General features: G+C 41.2%; 1 protein-coding gene across 1 annotated transcript; it reads right to left on the reverse strand.

The window, feature by feature from the left end:
• Positions 1 to 1,520: 1,520 nt before the first annotated feature.
• Positions 1,521 to 22,563, reverse strand: LOC137282667 (protein O-mannosyl-transferase TMTC4-like). Its single transcript, XM_067814454.1, has 17 exons — positions 22,471 to 22,563; positions 21,359 to 21,648; positions 20,378 to 20,597; positions 18,848 to 18,941; positions 17,010 to 17,122; positions 16,507 to 16,596; positions 16,090 to 16,251; positions 15,523 to 15,725; positions 14,212 to 14,392; positions 11,492 to 11,548; positions 11,283 to 11,354; positions 10,687 to 10,766; positions 9,850 to 9,957; positions 9,422 to 9,563; positions 8,897 to 9,011; positions 3,512 to 3,694; positions 1,521 to 2,736 (listed from the first exon to the last, which is right to left on the reverse strand). Exons 2-17 carry the CDS (start codon positions 21,616 to 21,618, stop codon positions 2,600 to 2,602), a joined length of 2,217 nt encoding a protein of 738 aa, XP_067670555.1. The 5' UTR covers positions 21,619 to 21,648; positions 22,471 to 22,563; the 3' UTR covers positions 1,521 to 2,599.
• Positions 22,564 to 22,894: the final 331 nt, after the last annotated feature.

Consider the following 22,894-nt stretch of genomic DNA (forward strand, 5'->3'; position numbering starts at 1 on the left):
ATTGAAAGTACAGTTCCCCTACTTTTTAAAGAGTATATATATTTTAACCAAACGTTTTTCACATTGCAACTGAATTTGGCATATACATGGATTAAAAATGCTTAATACAATAAGAAACCTGCTGTGATGCCATGCCCGAACGCCAAACAGACTGTAATTTCGGATTTTTTTTAAGAGATAAATTCCCCACATGTACGCGTATGTACATTCCGATTCCGTTTGTATGAACTATACAACTTTTTATACTGACTGAAAATGAATTAGTGCTGTCAGCTAAATGGGATCGCTTGTGAGTTTGTTAAATTATTCTTGTTCTTATCTTTTTGTATGTATATTTATTTGCCATGACGAATAAAGTGATTGAATTGATTTACATTTGCAATTTAAAGATCAATACTGCCGTAAACGTTTATTGCAAAGATATATTTTTCGTATGTGTATCCTACTGCAAAATAACGATGTGTTAAGCACCGTGGTCGTGTTGGTTCTTGGTCTTTTCAATGCTGACGGATGTGTCGAACACTCGGATAAGTCGAACTTTCCCCTTGGACCCGACGAGTTCGACACAACGGGGTTTGACTGTATTAATGCATCACTTTTTGCATAGCACTACGACATTCGTAAGATTACGATAAACTACGGGATTTCGTAACGTCACGGACGCTGTGTAGATCGGGCCCCTGGTTTTAACACACGAAAGTAATATTTTACATAAATATTATGTACCACGAGAGGATAACCGGGTCTGAATTGGCTATCCTCTGGGGCTGTTTATATATATGTCTTATGTTAAGCTCTCCTGTGAAGATCCCAGACAGAATTCGTCTTCGGTAACCCGGGCCTGTCGAAAAAAGGTGACACTGAAGGGATCGAGTAATGCTGCTGATTATTTGATTGTCCAGACAGACCGCCACCATGTAGATGTAATATTTGATGTTGAGGATAATGGAAACATCTTTATTGAATGTAGCATAATGGCTATTTTCTTTAATTCGCGTTTTTTCGTACAAAGTCATTGTACAATGAAATGTCCACCAGTTACAGACATTTGTTCTGGAATTATGGTATTAATCAAGTCAGAGAATATGACAGTATGAAATAAACACAGGACCGATCACGAATAGGACACGATGGTATAGGGGCGATTACGTCATGAAAAGGAAAGGAATGCTTAGACCCTTGGCGCTCAATATGGAGAATAGGCTTGTATAGTTCTCTGCATGATTAGATAAGGGGTGCTGTAGTGCAGTGAACACTGTTAATTGGAGATGTGGTTTGGTCACACTATACCATAGCAATGAAAGGTTCTTTTTAACAAGTTCATTTGAAAACAAAACTGTTTGCCATGGACTTGGAAGATATAGGGCTAGTCTCAGTTATCGGTGGCCCAAGGCACACTCGCAGCTATTAGCTGGTGACTCTATTGTGTTTCTTTTTTATTAGATTTCAACGTTGAATGTCCTTAATATATAATGAAAAACAACATATTATATAAATGATAAATCACAAACTAAATTATAGACGTATGAAGTATATTTTATTTTAATCCAAATTAGATTATGACATGACGCCATTATGGCACGTGAATAGCATTAACCAACACCTCACTGTGTCAAGGTATTTCCGTCATACTTTCCACACAGCTGATATCGTCAATACAAAATTACCTTTCGATATCAAAGATAATGAAACATTAAGAAATTCTTTAAAAATTAGTGAAACGTGTCAGTAGTTTATTGTATGTCCGATAACCTGTTATGTTTCAACTATTTTACGTGTATGTTGGCTGTTTGGCATTAGGGTACTATTCATGAATTATACATTGCTCTAAAATATACGATTGCTCATGCAAATGATGGTAATGTGTCCGTGTCATTATCAGCAAAACTGTAATCTGCAAACTACACTAACAAACGGACAACACATGTCAGCATTCACACTCATGCAATGTTCTTTTAATCTTCAATGTTTTCAGATACTGAAATACTGCGACACGGCTGTGCAGAAGTTCCATACACTGAAATTCCGCCACAAGGCTGTTCACGGTTTTCAGATATTGAAATACACCAACAAGGCTGTTCACAGTTTTCAGACATTGAAATACACCAACAAGGTTGTTTACAGTTTTCAGACATTGAAATACACCAACAAGCAACAAGACTGTTCACAGTTTTCAGGCATTGAAATACACCAACAAGGCTGTTCACAGTTTTCAGACATTGAAATACACCAACAAGGCTGTTCACAGTTTTCAGACATTGAAATACACCAACAGGGCTGTTCACAGTTTTCAGACATTGAAATACACCAACAAGGCTGTTCACAGTTTTTAGATACTGAAATACACCCACACGGCTGTTCACAGTTTTCAGATATTGAAATACACCCACACGGCTGTTCACATTTTTCAGACATTGAAATACACCAACAAGGCTGTTTACAGTTTTCAGATATTGAAATACACCAACAGGGCTGTTCACAGTTTTCAGACACTGAAATACACCAACAAGGCTGTTCACAGTTTTCAACATTGAAATGCACCCACACTGCTGTTCACAGATTTCAGACACTGAAATACACCGGCATGGCTGTCCACAGTTTACTTAATCTTCCCCATTTCTCTATGAAGTGTTTGTAGGCTGTTCAGGATAAGAGGATCGTTTGGGTTGAGCTTCTGTGCCGTTAGGAGAGCTGCCTCAGCTTTGTCATACTGTCCCCACTCTGTATATAACACGCCTGAAACAGACAATCACATTAGAAATATAGGCAAGTGGGTGAGTGAGTGGTTACAATCATATTAGCACTCTGAGTATACGTACACGTGAGTGAGTTTTGTATACACCTCTCTGAAAACATGTTTAAAGCATATCTCGGATTCGAACCTAACAGTAATTGAGGGACCATAGACCACCGACCTACGTGTCATCCTAAACATCTCACAGTTCTCGAAGAAGAATCAAAATGGCGGACGGGTTGGTCAGTACATATACCAATACCCGTGTAAACCGAATCCTAATGCATATACGCAGTTATGAAAACTAAGATGTGCGCTGTGGAAATGTTAGGGAATTATTGGGATTTATTGAGAAGGCCAGCCCATGTTTAGAGCGGGTTCATCTATTAACTGATTTAGGAATGTCATAATCATTTGTATTTACAATTAAAGGAAATATTGTCATATAATGGTACTGCTTTTAAAGCAAAATAACTATGACTATTTCTATCAGGCTTATTAAGCCTAGTTTTCATTTGTCAAAAATGACAATAATATAACTACATGACATTTTTTATTTTCAATTTTTGAAACGCGCATATATCCTGTTTAAAGTAAAAGATGATCTCAAAAATGATTTTGCTTTTAAACTTAAAGCAGTAAAATTATGATAGATATTTTTCTGACAAATTTCCTATCAGATAATCTATACTTGCAAAAACATTTATTCTAAGTGTACATCTATTTACTTTGAGGTTTGGATGAAATTACCACTATGATTTTGGACAGAATGCTCACCTAAATTATGATGTATGTAATACTTGGTCTTGTCTCTTTGGAGGGCTTTCAGATAGAGTTGTTCCCCTTCCTGGTACTTCTTCACCTTGACGTAAACACCGGCAACACGAGCCATCAGTGCTGTCTCCGTGGGAAACAGATAGACGGCTTTCCTACCCGCCTCAAGAGCTTGGTCGTGCCTGCCTGTGTATTACAAGACCAGCTGTCAGTATGTCTGTGTGTAATGCAATAAAATGCAAGGAAGCATTTCAGTGCATGGACTTCACATATAATCATATGCAGCTGCGGGTATGTCTGGATAGCGGAGTGATAGGTGGCAAGCCTTGTCATTCCCGGGTACACTCACTCACCCACTCATTTTACCACTCACTCACGCCACTGAGACAAACATCCATGACCTCCACCACTGTCTGTCCACATTAGGTTGCCACTTATATTTGGATGTATTTCAAAGTGATGTAGAACTCCCCCTTTTACTTGAAGGCCACATGCAACCAACCAATCAAAGATTATTAAAACACGGTTATCACTTATTCATGATATATAAAATTAATTACTGATTGAGAAAAAAACAAAGTAAATAAAATTAATAGCGTATAATCGCAAATCAAAAGTGCATCACTTTGAACTTGGGTTTATCTCCCTCGAAACAAAGCAGCGGCGATAACGAACCCAGTCGGAGCCGGTGGGTGTGCACTCAAGTGTAGCGAAGCTTTTTCATGGGCCACTGGTTCATTTGCCGATACACTTAGCCGGCTCTTTGTTTATGGGTTATAACTGCATGTGGTCAGTGACTGAAGTTGTGCATTGGATATTGTCATTAGCAGACAGGCAGACAGAGATATAGGTGTGAATAAACCAGGCACTGAGTTTTCTCTTTGACAGGGTCTGCTTATCACAGTCAACATGTACAACATGTGTACACAACCAAGATTAGACTACTACTCACAGCCTCATAATCCGGGCATGCATACTGTTCCAAGCTCGGCGAACCTATTCACTGCGCATACGTTATGAGCGCCGCGTAGCATAGCTGTTGAAACTTTTTCCACCAGCGCTGGGGGAAAATTAGTGAATCGTTTGAACTCCGATTTCGCGGGCTATTTTTAATCGCGTTTTTGTCAACTTCATAGGTTGAATTGGCATTTTGGATGATTTGTTTCGGTAAGTACATACCGAAAGGTATCAGAATCTGCAAGGTTGTGTTTTACGTTGCATGCGACCTTTAACATAACATGACCGCATTCCTTTCATTCAGTCTACTTGGACCAGGTCGGTTCGTTTACTTCCTGTGGTATGAGAGAAACACAGTGGATCCCACTTCTTATCCAGCTGATCCAGGATGAGGATGGCGTTTATACAATCGTCCGATCTGACCCAGCTGATCCAGACTGAGGAAGGCGTTTATACAATCAACCGATCTGACCCAGCTGATCCAGGACGACAAAGGCGTTTATACAATCAACCGATCTCACCCAGCTGATCCAGGATGAGGAAGGCGTTTATACAATCAACCAATCTCACCCGGCTGATCCAGGATGAGGGAGGCGTTTATACAATCAACCGATCTGACCTAGCTGATCCTGAATGACAAAGGCGTTTATACAATCAACCAATCTTACCCAGCTGATTCAGGATGAGGAAGGCGTTTATACAATCAACCGATCTGACCCAGCTGATCCAGAATGAGGAAGGCGTTTATACAATCAACCAATCTCACCCGGCTGATCCAGGATGAGGGAGGCGTTTATACAATCAAACGATCTGACCTAGGTGATACTGAATGGCAAAGGCGTTTATACAATCAACCAATCTTACCCAGCTGATCCAGACTGAGGAAGGCGTTTATACAATCAACCAATCTCACCCGGCTGATCCAGGATGAGGGAGGCGTTTATACAATCAAACGATCTGACCTAGGTGATCCTGAATGACAAAGGCGTTTATGCAATCAACCAATCTTACCCAGCTGATCCAGGATGAAGAAGACGTTTACACAATCAACCGATCTCACCCAGCTGATCCAGGATGAGGAAGGCGTTTATACAATCAACCAATCTTACCCAGCTGATCCAGGATGAAGAAGACGTTTATACAATCAACCAATCTTACCCAGCTGATCCAGGATGAAGAAGACGTTTATACAATCAAACGATCTGACCCAGCTGATCCAGGATGAGGAAGGCGTTTATACAATCAACCGATCTCACCCAGCTGATCCTGGATGGGGAAGGCCTTTACACAATCAACCAATTTCACCCGGCTGATCCAGGATGAGGGAGGCGTTTATACAATCAAACGATCTGACCTAGCTGATCCTGAATGACAAAGGCGTTTATACAGTCAACCAATCTTACCCGGCTGATCCAGGATGAAGAAGGCGTTTATACAATCAACCAATCTCACCCGGCTGATCGAGGATGAGGAAGGCGTTTATACAATCAACCAATCTCACCCGGCTGATCCAGGATGAGGATGGCGTTTATACAATCAATCAATCTCACCCGGCTGATCCAGGATGAGGAAGGCGTTTATACAATCAACCAATCTCACCCGGCTGATCCAGGATGAGGATGGCGTTTATACAATCAACCAATCTCACCCGGCTGATCCAGGATGAGGAAGGCGTTTATACAATCAACCCATTTCACCCGGCTGATCCAGGATGAGGGAGGCGTTTACACAATCAAACGATCTGACCTAGCTGATCCTGAATGACAAAGGCGTTTATACAATCAACCAATCTTACCCAGCTGATTCAGGATGAGGAAGGCGTTTATACAATCAACCGATCTGACCCAGCTGATCCAGGATGAGGAAGGCGTGTATACAATCAACCAATCTCACCCGGCTGATCCAGGATGAGGGAGGCGTTAATACAATCAAACGATCTGACCTAGGTGATCCAGGATGAGGATGGAGTTTATACAATCAACCGATCTGACCTAGGTGATCCAGGATGAGGGAGGCGTTTATACAATCAAACGATCTGACCTAGGTGATCCTGAATGACAAAGGCGTTTATACAATCAACCGATCTCACCCAGCTGATCCAGGATGAGGAAGGCGTTTATACAATCAACCGATCTGACCCAGCTGATCCTGGATGACAAAGACGTTTATACAATCAACCGATCTGACCTAGGTGATCCAGGATGAGGATGGAGTTTATACAATCAACCGATCTGACCCAGCTGATCCTGGATGACAAAGGCGTTTATACAATCAACCAATTTCACCCGGCTGATCCAGGATGAGGAAGGCGTTTATACAATCAACCAATCTCACCCGGCTGATCCAGGATGAGGAAGGCGTTTATACAATCAACCAATCTCACCCGGCTGATCCAGGATGAGGGAGGCGTTTATACAATCAAACGATCTGACCTAGCTGATCCTGAATGACAAAGGCGTTTATACAATCAACCAATCTTACCCAGCTGATCCAGGATGAAGAAGGCGTTTATACAATCAACCGATCTGACCCAGCTCATCCAGGATGAGGATGGAGTTTATACAATCAACCAATCTCACCCGGCTGATCCAGGATGAGGAAGGCGTTTATACAATCAACCAATCTCACCCGGCTGATCCAGGATGAGGGAGGCGTTTATACAATCAAACGATCTGACCTAGCTGATCCTGAATGACAAAGGCGTTTATACAATCAACCAATCTCACCCGGCTGATCCTGGATGACAAAGGCGTTTATACAATCAACCAATCTCACCCGGCTGATCCAGGATGAGGGAGGCGTTTATACAATCAAACGATCTGACCTAGCTGATCCTGAATGACAAAGGCGTTTATACAATCAACCAATCTCACCCGGCTGATCCTGGATGACAAAGGCGTTTATACAATCAACCGATCTCACCCAGCTGATCCAGGATGAGGAAGGCGTTTATACAATCAACCGATCTCACCCGGCTGATCCTGGATGATAAAGGCGTTTATACAATCAACCGATCTGACCCAGCTGATCCAGGATGACAAAGGCGTTTATACAATCAACCAATTTCACCCGGCTGATCCAGGATGAGGAAGGCGTTTATACAATCAAACGATCTGACCTAGGTGATCCTGAATGACAAAGGCGTTTATACAATCAACCGATCTGACCCAGCTGATCCAGGATGAGGAAGGCGTTTATACAATCAACCGATCTGACCCAGCTCATCCAGGATGAGGATGGAGTTTATACAATCAACCAATCTCACCCGGCTGATCCAGGATGAGGAAGGCGTTTATACAATCAACCAATCTCACCCGGCTGATCCAGGATGAGGAAGGCGTTTATACAATCAACCAATCTCACCCGGCTGATCCAGGATGAGGGAGGCGTTTATACAATCAAACGATCTGACCTAGCTGATCCTGAATGACAAAGGCGTTTATACAATCAACCAATCTTACCCAGCTGATCCAGGATGAAGAAGGCGTTTATACAATCAACCGATCTGACCCAGCTCATCCAGGATGAGGATGGAGTTTATACAATCAACCAATCTCACCCGGCTGATCCAGGATGAGGAAGGCGTTTATACAATCAACCAATCTCACCCGGCTGATCCTGGATGACAAAGGCGTTTATACAATCAACCAATCTCACCCGGCTGATCCTGGATGATAAAGGCGTTTATACAATCAACCGATCTCACCCAGCTGATCCAGGATGAGGAAGGCGTTTATACAATCAACCGATCTCACCCGGCTGATCCTGGATGATAAAGGCGTTTATACAATCAACCGATCTCACCCGGCTGATCCAGGATGAGGAAGGCGTTTATACAATCAACCGATCTGACCCAGCTCATCCAGGATGAGGAAGGAGTTTATACAATCAACCAATCTCACCCGGCTGATCCAGGATGAGGAAGGCGTTTATACAATCAACCAATCTCACCCGGCTGATCCTGGATGACAAAGGCGTTTATACAATCAACCGATCTCACCCAGCTGATCCAGGATGAGGAAGGCGTTTATACAATCAACCGATCTCACCCAGCTGATCCAGGATGAGGAAGGCGTTTATACAATCAACCGATCTGACCCAGCTGATCCAGGATGAGGAAGGCGTTTATACAATCAACCGATCTCACCCAGCTGATCCAGGATGAGGAAGGCGTTTATACAATCAACCGATCTGACCCAGTTGATCCAGGATGACAAAGGCGTTTATACAATCAACCGATCTGACCCAGCTGATCGAGGATGAAGAAGGCGTTTATACAATCAACCGATCTGACCCAGCTGATCCAGGATGACAAAGGCATTTATACAATCAACTGATCTCACCCAGCTGATCCAGGATGAGGAAGGCGTTTATACAGTCGACCAATCTGACCTGGATGAAGATGGTGTTTATATAATCAACCAATCTTACCCAGCTGATCTAGAATGAGGAAGGTGTTTTTCCAAGCTCCCGCGTGACTTGGACTGATCTGTGTGGCATTCTGCCATGCTGTGATAGCCTCCTCATGACGACCGAGTGATTTGTACTGCAAGATATATAGTGTCACATGTAGTGTCAAATCGATTGAAGGATCACACAAACTTCAAACGTTCACATTCTTTAGTGATGTCGCTTCTGGGAGCAAGTATTCTTCTTTAGCAGAAACTTTGGAAATGGGAACTTTCCATTCCATTGTTATGTGCCTTGTATAGTTATGAATAGCAACCACTTTCCATTCTAGCAAGATGCGTACGGAGTACATGTGTGGGTTAGTTGGCGACGGGCAATGGTTTTGCGTAGAGAAGAACAGATAGTACATTTGATTTATAAACGTGAATGAGACATGAGACAACAATTCACTGGAATTATGCATTTCCCCAGTTTTCTATTTTGGGTGTTTTCTGAAACTGTCCGCTTTCAATGAGGAAATAAATTCACATGTGTTGAGTGACTCACCAGGTTGCCCAGGTTGTAGTAACAGTCTGTGTACCTGTTGTCTAGTTGAAGGGACCGGAGAAAGCTGGCTTCTGAAGACCCTGTGTTATTCAGCTGTACCTGCACAATGCCCAGGTTCATCCACGCCTCTGCAGACTCTGGTCTGGGAATTAGTGCAGACAACAGTAGAGTGATCCTCAAGTTTGAATGTTACAAAGAATTACCTGAGAGTAATACGCGCAAGAGAGCAAATCAAAAACATTCCTATAACAACGTGGGACTCGTCAGTATTCCCGAACAGTCATGTTTTATGAAAGTAAAACGAGTTTTGTAGTGTTTATTGCCCACGTCTTATTGTATCAGACTGATTCAGTAGATGTTGGCTTGCTTTGTACGGATGGCAAGATAAATCTTCTATTTGATAAAGGAAAGTCCACCAGGGATGGTACCTGTAACTGATAGATCTGTCAAGAAGTCCCTTCGCCTCTAGAGCACTGCCTCTCTTCCTCAGGATCACTGCCAGATTGATCAGTGCATCATTGTACTGCGGATGCAATCTGAGGAAACATCAGGAGCGATCATTATTTTGTTGCCACCATTCGCTACGGGGGAACAATCAGGTAATCACCAAACGTGTGTGGTGAAATTTTAATTTCACGTGGTCTTGCACACCTGTCTCAGTGTCTGTCCTACCAGCAAGTGTAATTGACCACTAAATAGCTCGGGTGGTAAGGACCTGTAGACCATAAACACCGATGAGGTGAATTTGTCTTCACAATATCAACCGCTGAATTGTCTGGTGAACGAGTATTAACGAGCTGCTGCCCACACGTGTGAACTACTTACATGTATTGTATAGTATGGCGAAAAACAACGAACGAACAAATCCAGTCAGGCAAACTGACTCCAATTAGGCAAACTAACTACCAGTCATACAGTCATCTGGTTCGCACACTGTAGACACCACTTCTGGCGTCCCCGTCATGGCATTGTTAGGATATTGTTAAAAGCTAGGTAAAACACCTTCACTCACTCGCTGTATCCAGTTGTTCCTTCATAAAGACCATGTAAAAACAACTAGCGATTTCAAGAAACGAGTTCAGGTATAATTATAACAAAACGGGAGTATCAATGAATGAGCAGTATCCTGTATTTGTAAAACAATCCCGTATTTGTTCCAGAACAATTTGTACTGAAATCTAACCTGGAAAACATTTGGTGTCTAAAGTCCCGGTGCATCGTTTATATCGTTGTTAAGACCAATACAAACAGTTCCGTATACCTACTTCAATGTAAGTCTGTATTCTTCAACAGCAATATCAGTATTGTTGTTCTTGGCTTGCACGTTCCCAATGTTGTAGTGTATCTGTAAATAGGTTAACACATTCTAGGAGGCAAGGATGACTCTGTCAGATGTGCATGGTTGGACTAACCTGGGACTCTTATTCGTGGTGCCAATCCCCTGTCGCCCCGATTAATAGTCAACAGGGTACCACTCGAGCACTAGGACTCATTAGGAGCTTGACATTTCCTTAAGCTAAAGACATAGGTTTGTGTAAGTCTTTACCCTTTTCAAAATATTTTTGTTATTATTCTAGTATAATTATATAATGCACATATCAACGCAACTAGTAGATGCTCGAGGCGCTGCGCATTTTGTCAAACCTTTGCAAAAGTGAAATCTTAAACGTTAAATTTCCTGTTGTTTTGTCCACGAACGGGGACACCTGCTGTTGCTTCCCACAGCTAAAATGACGTGACCTAATTAGAACGAACGATTTGGAAGAATCTGTTCTGTTCCTCATGGTTAAATACATTTCGAGTACTTTCTGGAGTTTGTTGTAATATGATGAAACCCTCTCGCAGTTGGTATAACACCTACCTTGGCATTCAAGGGACAAACTTTGGTTCCAGATGTGAATAAAGCAACTTCGTCTCTGAAATCCTTGCTCCTCTGAAATGATACATTCCATTTACACACTTTAATTATACTCTAAACTAGGATTTATCCATGGGTAATTGATTTGTAAATGGTAATTAGAAAACGAACGTATGACTCAATATTTACCAACTATTTGCTGAAAAACTCACCTCATTTGATCGGAGAACAAATAGCAGTATGAGGACTAAAAAGCCAGCTGACAAGTGCTGTAATACAAATAATATTTACATCTGGTTAATATATATCTAACTGAATCATAAATATTAAATTTAAAATCGACAGGTAAAAATCCAACTCAACAAAATGAAAAACAGCAAAACTTCAGGATTCTTATTTATTGTTATCAATATTTGTTATCAGTTGATGATAAGAACCCAATCCATTTATAACTGCACAGTAACTATTGACCAAAACCCAGCCCAGTGTGAAAGTAAATAGAATCAAAAGTCTAATTGTATAAGTCTATTTGTGTAACGTGAAAATACGGGTCAATAAACCGATCACATTATTCACAACACATTCTGTGAAATTTATCCATATCAGAAAGTAAATGGTTAAGAAATGAACTTTGATCAGCCTCCAAACATACCGGCATTACGTGTAGCCACTGTAGGACAAAGCACTCCTCCACGGTTATGGCTGGGAAAGTAAGACCCGAGAAAGGAGGGTTGCGGGAAGTAAGACCGAGAGCGCGTAGAAGGTCTTACTTCTCTCCACCCGATGGTCGAGGGCTTACTTTCCCAACCACAACCGAGGAGGAGTGCTTTGTCATACATATGAACCGTTACAAGATTTCAAAAACATAGTATAAACTAAATCGACTTGGAAACCTTTTCCTCACCCGTTGCCGATTTTAGCGGTATATCGCGAGATGTGTTATAGAGACGGCTCAAGGGACAGGTAGTAGGGCGCATTTTTCGTGCAGGAGGAGCACGTGGACTTCACGACGGGGTATGACTCTCGTCACTGTCAATACAATTCAGTCAGTGAAAAGCAGGGCTCACTATGGAAGACGACAACATATTTCTCACACAGTCTGTGTTTCAAGAACATAATGACGAGGATGATTTTGTGTTTCGGTTCAAGGAACCATTAACAGAGAGCGAGTTGGCGACAAAATTCGAGAAGCGGATTCCGAAAGCAACTAAATATAAAATGCAGTGCGCGACATCGGTTTTTAAAGGACGACAGGTAAACAGTCTGGTGAGATTTAACGCATTGCTTATCAGATAGTTACTAATATATGATTCTACTGATATTTAATTTTGATGCTGGGTGAATATGGCACACATGTGAAATCAAAGAAACGTTTGTTAAAGATAGCACGGTTCTTATTTCAGGACACCGCAGCGAAGCAGTCAGAGCGTATAAGCGCTCTTCACTTGAACTAAAGAGCAGTGTTTCTGATGTGCTGTACGTGTCGAAAAGGAGCGGAAAGAGGGCCAACCGGCTGCGGAAACTGTCGCTGAGAAATCCAAACCAACTGTTGTGAACGTTGGTAAAGCAAAGGAGTCTGACGCCCGAGACCCTCTTTCTGGTGTCCTGAATTTTTATTTAAAAATTAACATTTGACGTGTTTCTTTGACAAGTGTTTTCTTATCTTTCCTTGCGGAGAATGGAAGGGTTTTACTTCTACAAAATTAAAACCTCTGTACAGGTCTTACTTCATATTATAGCTAAAATGGATAGAACTAGCATTAAAACGACCGCACGTTATCAGAAGTGAGCGGTCCACTGTAACTTGATAATTCCCGCAAAATGTTTGACGACGGGCCATTATCAAGCTCGTTGTTAGGTGACGTCATAAGTAGCTCAGGTGTTGAAGTTCAATCACCTACGGCTTGTTTGAACTTTGGTTCATTATTGACCATATATCTGGCTCACATTCGTCACATGTGCCTGTGCCATTATGCACCTTCCTGCCTGTGCGAACCATACCATAAATGACAAATTACAGCAATGAAATTATCGACTTGAAGTCTAACCTTGTTGATCACTGAAAACAATGGCGGCTGGTAGAATGAGCAAAGGTCAAGCTCGAATGTCAAGGTCGTCACTCTCAATAGTGACGTCATCTGTGTTCTATGAAGTGTCTACATTTGTAAAATGTGTGTCAGTGACCTCCGTTTTGTTGTTGGCAGTAAATCCTTCTACACCGATACCGCTGTTTTTATTCTTATTGTTTGCTATAATAACGGTAACGCTATTTTTCAGTGCATTATCATTTGCAGAAGCCGTCGGGCACTTAATGAAAGACCTCGGGCTTCTGCAAATGGTAATGCACTGAATAATAGCGTTACCCGTATAATAACCTGTTTAGAGGATTTTCTTTTCAAAGTAAAACCTCTTCTCACTTGAAAAGGGTTATTCCGCGAAAAGAGGCCATACTTAATATATGGGAAGAGAAACCCCTCAGGCTTATGTAGGATACAAATACTATGATCATCCTTCAGTATGTAACACCAGGTGATACATTGTGATTATGTGTGGCGTCGCTGAGTATATATTTGTTTCAGCAGTATTACAGATGTTGTTTGGAAACAGATCGAGTCTGGAGTAGTCAATCCAGAGGCTATCATCATGCGATACCACAGGTCACGTGTCATGCTGATACCAAGCGTTCGCGAAAAAGTGACCGTATCTTACCCGCCCGATGACCCCATAAATACATGCTAAATCTAGTGAATTGTTCGCCTTAAATAATTCGGAAACGAAGAGTATAAGTCAAAATAAGGAAATGCATCAGGCCTCAGTTTTGACACCTCCATGTGTCTACCATAAAACTTGAAATCTTTACTGAAACCTGCACGAAAAAACCTAAAAATTCACATCTTCAAAGGTATATTTTGGGGGCACTTTGGTAGCTTACCTTCTTTGTTGTTGAATGGACATGAAGACAGATCTGTCGAGCCCCGAGCACCACCAACATACAGAAGCCGGCACAGGGCAGGTACAGAATCCTCTCCGCTATCACGAAGCCCACACGGAAAAACAGGTTGCTGGCTGGCAGGAATGGAACACACAACATTGCCAGGGACGTTATCAGGATCCTATAGAAATAGAGATAGAAATCCTATCTTAATGAAGATCATTCCTGGGTTAAATGAGTGAGTGAGTTTGGTTTTACGCGCTTTTAGCTGCATTCCAGCAATATTAGGGCTGTGGACACCGAAATGGGCTTCACACATTGTACCCATGTGTGGAATGGAACCCGGGTCATCGGCATTACGTTGTTAAATGACACAGAACAATAATGCTAACTGGGTTCTCTTCCCACAAAGCGATTTCCTCACATATCAAAATACACGAGCGATGATATTCTTTGACTATTGTAACCCCTACATGTTGTGGAACATGATCCAGGACAGAAATACTGTGGAACATGATCCAGGACAGACATAATGTGGAACATGATCCAGGACAGAAATACTGTGGAACATGATCCAGGACAGATATACTGTGGAACATGACCCAGGACAGACATACATGTGGAACATGATCCAGGACAGACATACTGTGGAACATGATCCAAGACAGAAATACTGTTAAGAGCTGTTTGGGATCTTTAAATCAAAGGAAATATTTTGAGTTTGTTGGCTGTTCATATTGATCTTGCATTGTTTTGTTATCCGGAATTAATGAGTGCGTATGGTGTTACCCCACATTTTACCAATATTTCAGCGGGGGACACCAGAAATGGGGTACAAACATTATACCAACGTGGACGATCCAGAGAGTATGTTTTCCAGTGAGGAGCAAACGTTTTAACCACTAGACTACAGCTGCTTATTCCTAATCAAGCACACTGCAAAGGTGCGGAGTTTGTTAAGCTAGTCCTTGAGACAGAACAGGTAAGCCATAATGCCTGCTTTTGACAACACTTCAAGAATTCGGCAAATGTCTTAGACATACGAGACATATGTCCTATACTGTTTTCGTTATACATTTCAGTTATTCCACACTTCATAGTTTGCCTTTATTACCGTTAAGCAGTATCTACCCACTCACCCACTCACTCACTCTCATTTACTCACAGTATTTACTAAACTAAACAAAGTGTATTGACTGTGTGAAGTCATTATCTCCAAATTTGAAATTTATCAATTGCTATCAACTTCCTCATACAGACTTCTAGGTACTTGTATATGTTACAGTTACCTAGATCAAACCATATAAATACCTTTGATCTCTGTTCATTTCGCCACGGCAACAAAAATATAACAAAACCCCAAACGCAGTCCAGAGAGCTAGGACAAATAGGGTTCTTGGATCACCCAATGAGGTGATGACAGGTATACAACCCATTGACCAATCACAACACAGCCACCATGGATTCAACAGCAGCCAGGTGTTGATGGCATAAATGTAGTTGTAATTCAAAATCTGGAAGAGAAATATCCACAGCAGATTATAAGTTAAATGGAAAAGTATAACATACAGTATACAAACTGTTGCTTGTTCTGAGATCAGGCTTTCGTTCCTGTGATCTGCAGAGTTCGCAAATCAACGAACTACTTCATAGACATCTTAGTAGGAAAGACCCGTGAAGATCCGAGGTATAATAGGTCTTCAGCAACCCATGCTTGCCATAAAAGGTGACTATGCTTGTCGCAAGAGGCGACTAACGGGGTCGGGTGGTCAAACTGGCTGACTTGGTTGACACATATCATCGGATCATACATCTGCACTTCTCCCATCAAAATCGAATTTATGCTGTCAGTTCTCTGGTCCATAGCACAGTACTCACCCTCGATATAGTACCATTTACAAAGGAATGTGGATTGTCTTCATACGTGAATGTCGGTGTTGCAAATCCCATGATTCCTATTCGAGCAGCAAGGAGTAACACGCCGGTCAGGAAGAGGATGAGGTGACGCCTGACGAGTCCCCTGATCCACAGAACCAGTTTCTGCAGTTCCAAGCGGAAAATGTAACAACCGTATTATACGATATATCAAGAGCCATTGTAAGGAGCGATTGTGGCGGAGACTTTACAATATGAGACACCATTCTCTTGCAATATCGAACTTTGATGGTAAAATTTCTCTCGAAGCAAATAACTCAATTACCATTGCTTATAATGTCCTTCAGTTAGCAATATATTTGAACATTCAAATATAAAATGATCCCGTATAATCCTCTATCTCATTATTCCTGCCCTCACCTTATCTCTGACATGAGTTATCCTGCACGTCAGCAACTGCATAGGATGGACCCTGCAGACCACGATGATGTCATATACACTACATATACCCTGTCAACACGACGCAAAAGTGTCAGTAATACGTGTCACTGATCTAAACGTTGATGAATCTTCATACTTATACAAACGTTCCGATTTGAGGTTAAAGAGGTTCAAAAGTTCACCTTGGCAGATTGTATCTTTATATATTCATCTTATGTAGTTTTGTTTTTACATACCATGCATACGGCATAGAAATTAAAGGATCTGAAACATAAAATGGTTAACTGGAAATGGTCAACGTTGTTGTATCTTTCAATACATATCTGGCCCGCTTCTTAAATAAGAAACCGTAAAGCTGGGGTTGTACTCACTATGACAGCGATGTCCTGAAGGTGGACACGACACACAGACACATACTGGCCAGTACAGACACCAGGGAGAAGGACTCGGGACGGTAGTTAACCAGACATGAGACTACTTACTATGACAGTGATGCCCTGCTCCTTACAGAAGGTGGACACGACACACAGACACGTACTGGCCAGTATATACACCAGGGAGAAGGACTCGGGACGGAAACTGACCAGGCATGAAGCTGAAATCAGATAATGATCATATCATATTCTTACTTTTTTTATCTTACAACATATTCCAGAACAATGGGTCAAGCAATAAGATAAGCCTGTCCAATGCCTTTCAAGCAGGATCTTCACGCTTGTCCAGCAATGGAAGGGTGATAGCTCCCCTTACCAACAGCCTAACATTGTCGTTATATTTTGACACTAAACCACATATTGCACCTTTCCTCACAGGAGGGGAGAGGCTTCAGCATGAGGCTTTGGAACTGATATGAGTCGGTGTATGCCTTAGTTGGTTATCATCCAAAGTCATTTTCTGCTATATATGAACAATAATAAGTATCACTACGTTTACATTATCTGAATGTATTGATTATGAGCGGTTGATGGAACTCAATAGTGTTACTTAAGGTATTCCAAATTTGGTACTGACAACTTGTTACCTGGCTCTACTACCCGAAGAACCCATTCCAGTTTTACACTTGATTTCACTGCTTCTTAAAAAACTTTGAAATATATTATTTCCAGCAACTGTACCACGACGTCCCTGCAAATCAAGTAAGCCCTCTCTATGTTCAAATAACGTGTTTGAGACTTGTGGAAAAATATATAGTGTATCATTAAAAGCTATGTTTGTGCCGTGTCAACTTCCACTTGCTAAAGTCATCTGATCAAAGTGACTTTAATCTGGATGAAATAATACATGATGTGTTAAACTGGACATTCATAAGCTGGTGTAGTCGTTCCCGGCATGCTGGAGACAGGCGGGGTTTGAGCTGTGATCGAAAAGTGTTCGGATTGTCATTGTTATCAATGTCATTTGAAAGTGAGCTCCACAGAATAGGTATGACATTTTGGAACAAGTCTCCCATAACACATAGGCCTTCCTTTGTTCGAGTGAAAAAAGTATTGTCTCTGCTGCATTTTAGTCATCAGGTTAAAACGAAGAGGCCTCGGCGACAACCACGAGGTTCACAAATGTTTCAACACCCAATAATTGTTATCTTACCTCACTCATAAATGTCGTTTTCTGATTGGTTAAGCGCTCTACTATTATTTTCAATGTACTCCGCTTATATGAGGTACGTTTCAATGTACCCCGCTGCCAACAGCAACTCATTCACAGCTTCGCGGTAGTACTAAGTCTTCTTTCCGATGTTTCGCAAAATGATAGAAGGAAGGTAACTCTATATGTTTTTCTTGTGTCGTCTAGCGATGGTTACGGAAAGATTTGCCGCGCATTCCAATAATTAATCCCCGTGAATGCTAAGAAGTGGAATTACACCGCTGTGACTTTACTAAGTACCTATGGGACAAACAACAAGATGCAAGATTCGAATCGTTTGATTCATACAGGTTTGATGAGATGTGCGATCCGATACCTATGCTTCAAACAGTTCAAAATTAACTTTGAGACGTTCGGTAAGATAAACACGTTTGTTTATGTTCCCCCAGCCCATCGGGTTCAGGGAACATAAACAAACATCGAGGGTACATCGGTGTTATCGGTGTCACCGCTTTTGTATGAGGAACAACGTTTCGGGGCATATACTTACTCCTTCCTCACATGTATTATGTGGCATCATCTTTCATACATCAGATGAATAATGAAAGAGTAAGAATACACTTGGAAACGTTATGTTTCACGTTACATAGATGTTGACATCCATAAAACTATCTTCCTTATGTATATGACAACAACAAAGACAGGATCAAGTGAGCTATACATTTTCAAGACGTACATGTACGTGGGAGGCAACCTCTAGCATAGAACAAGAAAGACAGGAGGAAGGTCAAGGCACACAGCAGATCCGCTCGACCCACGACGCTTGCCACCTGCAACCAATGCACGTCAAAGGCCATATGACAAAGTTTTACTATCGATGAATGTAAGCAATGGATGTTACTAATATGATGAAGTTTTATTACTGATGCATGTAACCAATGGATTTTAAAGTTCATATGATGAAGTTTTACTATGGATGCATGCAATCAATGGATGTTAAATACCATATGATGAAGTTTTACTATGGATGCATGTAATCAATGGATGTTAAATACCATATGATGAAGTTTTACTATGGATGCATGCAATCAATGGATGTTAAATACCATATGATGAAGTTTGACCATCGGTGCATCTAGCCAATGGATTTTAAAGATCATATGAAAACTTTTCCATTGATGCATGTTAAATACCATATGATGAAGTTTTTTTACTACTGATGCATGTAACCAATGATTGTCAAGGGCCGTATGATGCAGGTTTAGTATATGATCAATGTATGTAATGAAGTTTTACTACTGGTGTATGTAACCAATGAATGCTAAATATCACATGATGAAGTTTTACTATTGGTGTATGTAGCCAGTGAATGTGAAATACCTAACGATAAAGTTTTACTATTTATGCATGTACTCAACTAATGTCAAAGGTCATACGCTATAACTTTACCGCTGATGCGTGTAATCAATGATTGTTACAGACCATACGATAAAGATATCGTTAACACGTGTAAGCAATGATTGTTAAAGATCATACGATAAAGATATCGTTAATACGAGTAAACCATATTTTTAAAGGTAATACGAGAAAAATATCATTAACACATGCAAGCACTAGATATTAAGGTATCAAATGACAATTGACACCGCGTGTCATTGTATGGCTATTATTGATACCTGTAGCCAACGCACATTAAGAGATTAAGTGATAAATGACACTAATATTACAGCAACATGTAACCAAATAGTAGGAGGGATTACATATAAATATAGTACATGCTTACAGCTTCATTGCGGGTACGTGTAGCACTTAGAGCATTAGACCGTTTCTCTTGGTGACAACATGGTTGGCAAATATATTCTTCCCCTTTCTGGTAATATAAAACTAATGTGGAAAAGTGGTCTTATAGAAAATGTGTATTTTTTTCGACACTCAAAAGCAATTACAACAATGTATTCAGAAGAACCATTTTGAAAGGGGTTAATGCATGTACAAAATGTAAACATTTTCAGTGCTGAGATTTGAAAAAATATGACTGTGAATGATTGGCCACAGCAAATAGTCAATGGTCAAGAAGAAGCACGTGGCGTGACCACACCTTATGCCAGTGGGTAACGGTATGTGGCTGCACTATGATGAGTCCAGTGTTCTAGTTCTGGAATGGCATGCTACGTGGCCTGACAAGGTGGATGCCCTATCCATCACCCATCTGGGAATGTTTGAACCATAACAACTAACTTCGGCATGAGGAACTGATTATACTCACGCTCTCGGTGTGAATGGGATGAACAGCAAACAACACAGCACACAGGAGAGCAGCTCGGGGCGAGGCAAACACCGGCCTGGCAGATTCCTGGTCCACCTGGTAACCAGATATGAGCACAGAGAATACTGCCAGGAAGATAACCGACACCAAGCCGTGCAGGACGATGTTGACAACGTGGAAGCCCCGAGGATGTAGTCCACCTGCCCATGCGTAGTTCCACCTTGAATTAAGAATACCTGATGAAATGTCTATTGTATAATTATATAGGATTCATCTGTTCTGTACGAATGATACAATCAGGACACTTCCAACAATAACAATGGCTAGGGTGCCATCATGAAGGTTGGGCAACATGTATTTTAGGGGAATTGAACTCTATAACCAGGGTTGTTATATTACCTGTCAACAACTACAAGAAAATCAGAAGAATGCGTATGAGTATATTAGTCTTGCCACTTTGATCCTGTAACTATGTCACAGTTTAGCTGGTTCCTACTTCAGCCTCGTATTTTGTCCCTCACTTTCAAGCGTCTAGCAACATTGTTTCATGAGGCAACCAGGGAGTCCAACTACTGAACCTTTCTCCCTCCAACCAAAGTTGCATCGATAGTATGTGTGATTATAGACAGTTTGGTAATTGACTTCCTTTGATGAATGCGCAGCGCAGAACACAGGAAGTGCCACATGCGTCTATTTGTATTTACTTATCCGCCTTTGTTAAATCTCAAACAAGCTTTTCCTGGATTTCAAGTTTCTTGTCGGTTATTAAAGGAGACTGAAACTACTTCAGCTTGTTTAATTTAATTTCTATTTCATATAAACGATACATTCGTTTGGAAATGACTTCAAGAATTACTGCAATAGTGTCGCAATAGTATGTTGCAATAGTTGTTTCCTCCTCAGTAGTTCTACACCCATATAAACATAAAGCATCTTGAGCCCATGTTGTTATACGCCTCATACTCATCGCCCTTGACTCACCTGAAGGTCATCACTGTAATCGGTCTGTAGGATTTATGACTTGTGTTGTCCAACTTATTTCCCCAAAAGTCATGAGCGAAAAGATGGAAGAATGGAGTCCCGGGAAGCAAGTCTTTGTTTGAGGTAACAGCCGACAGATCATCAAACACAAAATCTCCATCGTGGCTGTTCACAAAACACAGCAGTGCCAGACAGAAGACGAGGACAGAAGCCACAGAGAAGCTGAGTTTGGGAACAGGCAGCGCATCATCCCACATCATCGAGACATCAACGTGCTTATGCTTGTTCTGCTACGGATCAAATTAGACACATGTTTGTCAGTACAAATGTACGTGTATGTGTATGTATTCAGCATACGACATATAATAAGTGTGTTGTGTATGTATAACCAAACCGACATTGAACAGAATACCTCTTGCGTAACAAAACGCTGATAATATACATGTACTCTATATATTTTCTGATCCGTGAAGATCCGATTAGAATTGGTGTTCAGCTAACAATGCTTGTCGTAAAATGGGGCCAGTCTTGCTGACTCATGTCGCTGTATACTAAATGCGTAGATCGATGCTCATGATGTCAATCATTAGATTGTTTAGTCCAGGCTTTATTTACTGACCGCCGCCATATAGCTGCAATATTGCTGATTGCGACGTAAAACTTAACTCACTCACCCTTTGTGCGTTTCTTGCAGTGTGATACCTAGCGGATATTCTCACATCAGTGCTTGTGTGTGGCCATGACCTTAGGTATCCTTACAGTCTCACCACCACCGGAATATGACAATGCTCGTAAAATGGCGGTCGTAAAAGAACAATTGATTTAGTATATAATGTGAGCTAGAACCACAGAAGTCGTTATCTTAATGTTCTAGTTACTGTGACATACCTACCTGGTCATGAGATACGCCCATAGCTCAGCACCTTATACATGGGAAATAATGGTTATTTAACAAGAGTGGGAATGATCTTTGTACCACATTCCGTAAGTGGGTTCTTTACCTGTAGTCTTGTATCTGAACTTGTTAGTTGTCCCAAAACAGACCAAACGCTTGAAAAAAAAATGTAGCTGCATAGGTAAATTGATACTACCAGGATAACTTTGGTACTTACATGATAGGTCAAACCTTAAACGGGTCATGCGTGTGTACACGACTATGGATGTGAATCCAAGGACGAATCCATCTACAAGGTGGCTTTTGTCACAGGACTTCTCAGTGGAGTGAAGTATAGATTGTGTGAACATATGGGCAGTGTCGACTGCTGTAGTGTCAGTACGCTGAAATGTGTATGGATGAATGCGACAAACAGGCCACGTATGTCAAACAGTGCTCCTGCTTTGAAACAAATTTATTTTATTGGGAATGGTTTACCCATCGGTGTAATGGCAAAATAACATCAGCTCATATTGAGATTTGTAGCTGATAACATCCAGTCAACTTTATCTTCTACATATTGTACCCCCTTTGTTAGTATAAACTCTACCCTCTGTGTTAGTATAAACTCTACTCTCTGTGTTAGTATAAACTCTACCCTC

Source organism: Haliotis asinina, chromosome 4 (assembly GCF_037392515.1).
Source record: "Haliotis asinina isolate JCU_RB_2024 chromosome 4, JCU_Hal_asi_v2, whole genome shotgun sequence".
Classification (NCBI taxonomy): domain Eukaryota; kingdom Metazoa; phylum Mollusca; class Gastropoda; order Lepetellida; family Haliotidae; genus Haliotis; species Haliotis asinina.

Bases quoted from the DNA above. Each gene is read 5' to 3' on its own strand.
- LOC137282667 (XM_067814454.1), bottom strand. From the start codon at position 21,618: ATGATGTGGGATGATGCGCTGCCTGTTCCCAAACTCAGCTTCTCTGTG. The intron at 20,598-21,358 runs GTGAGTCAAGGG...TCTTAATTCAAG, and splicing joins ATTACAGTGATGACCTTCAG to GTGGAACTACGCATGGGCAG. The intron at 16,597-17,009 runs GTAAGTAGTCTC...TCGTGTTGACAG, and splicing joins AGCAGGGCATCACTGTCATA to GGTATATGTAGTGTATATGA.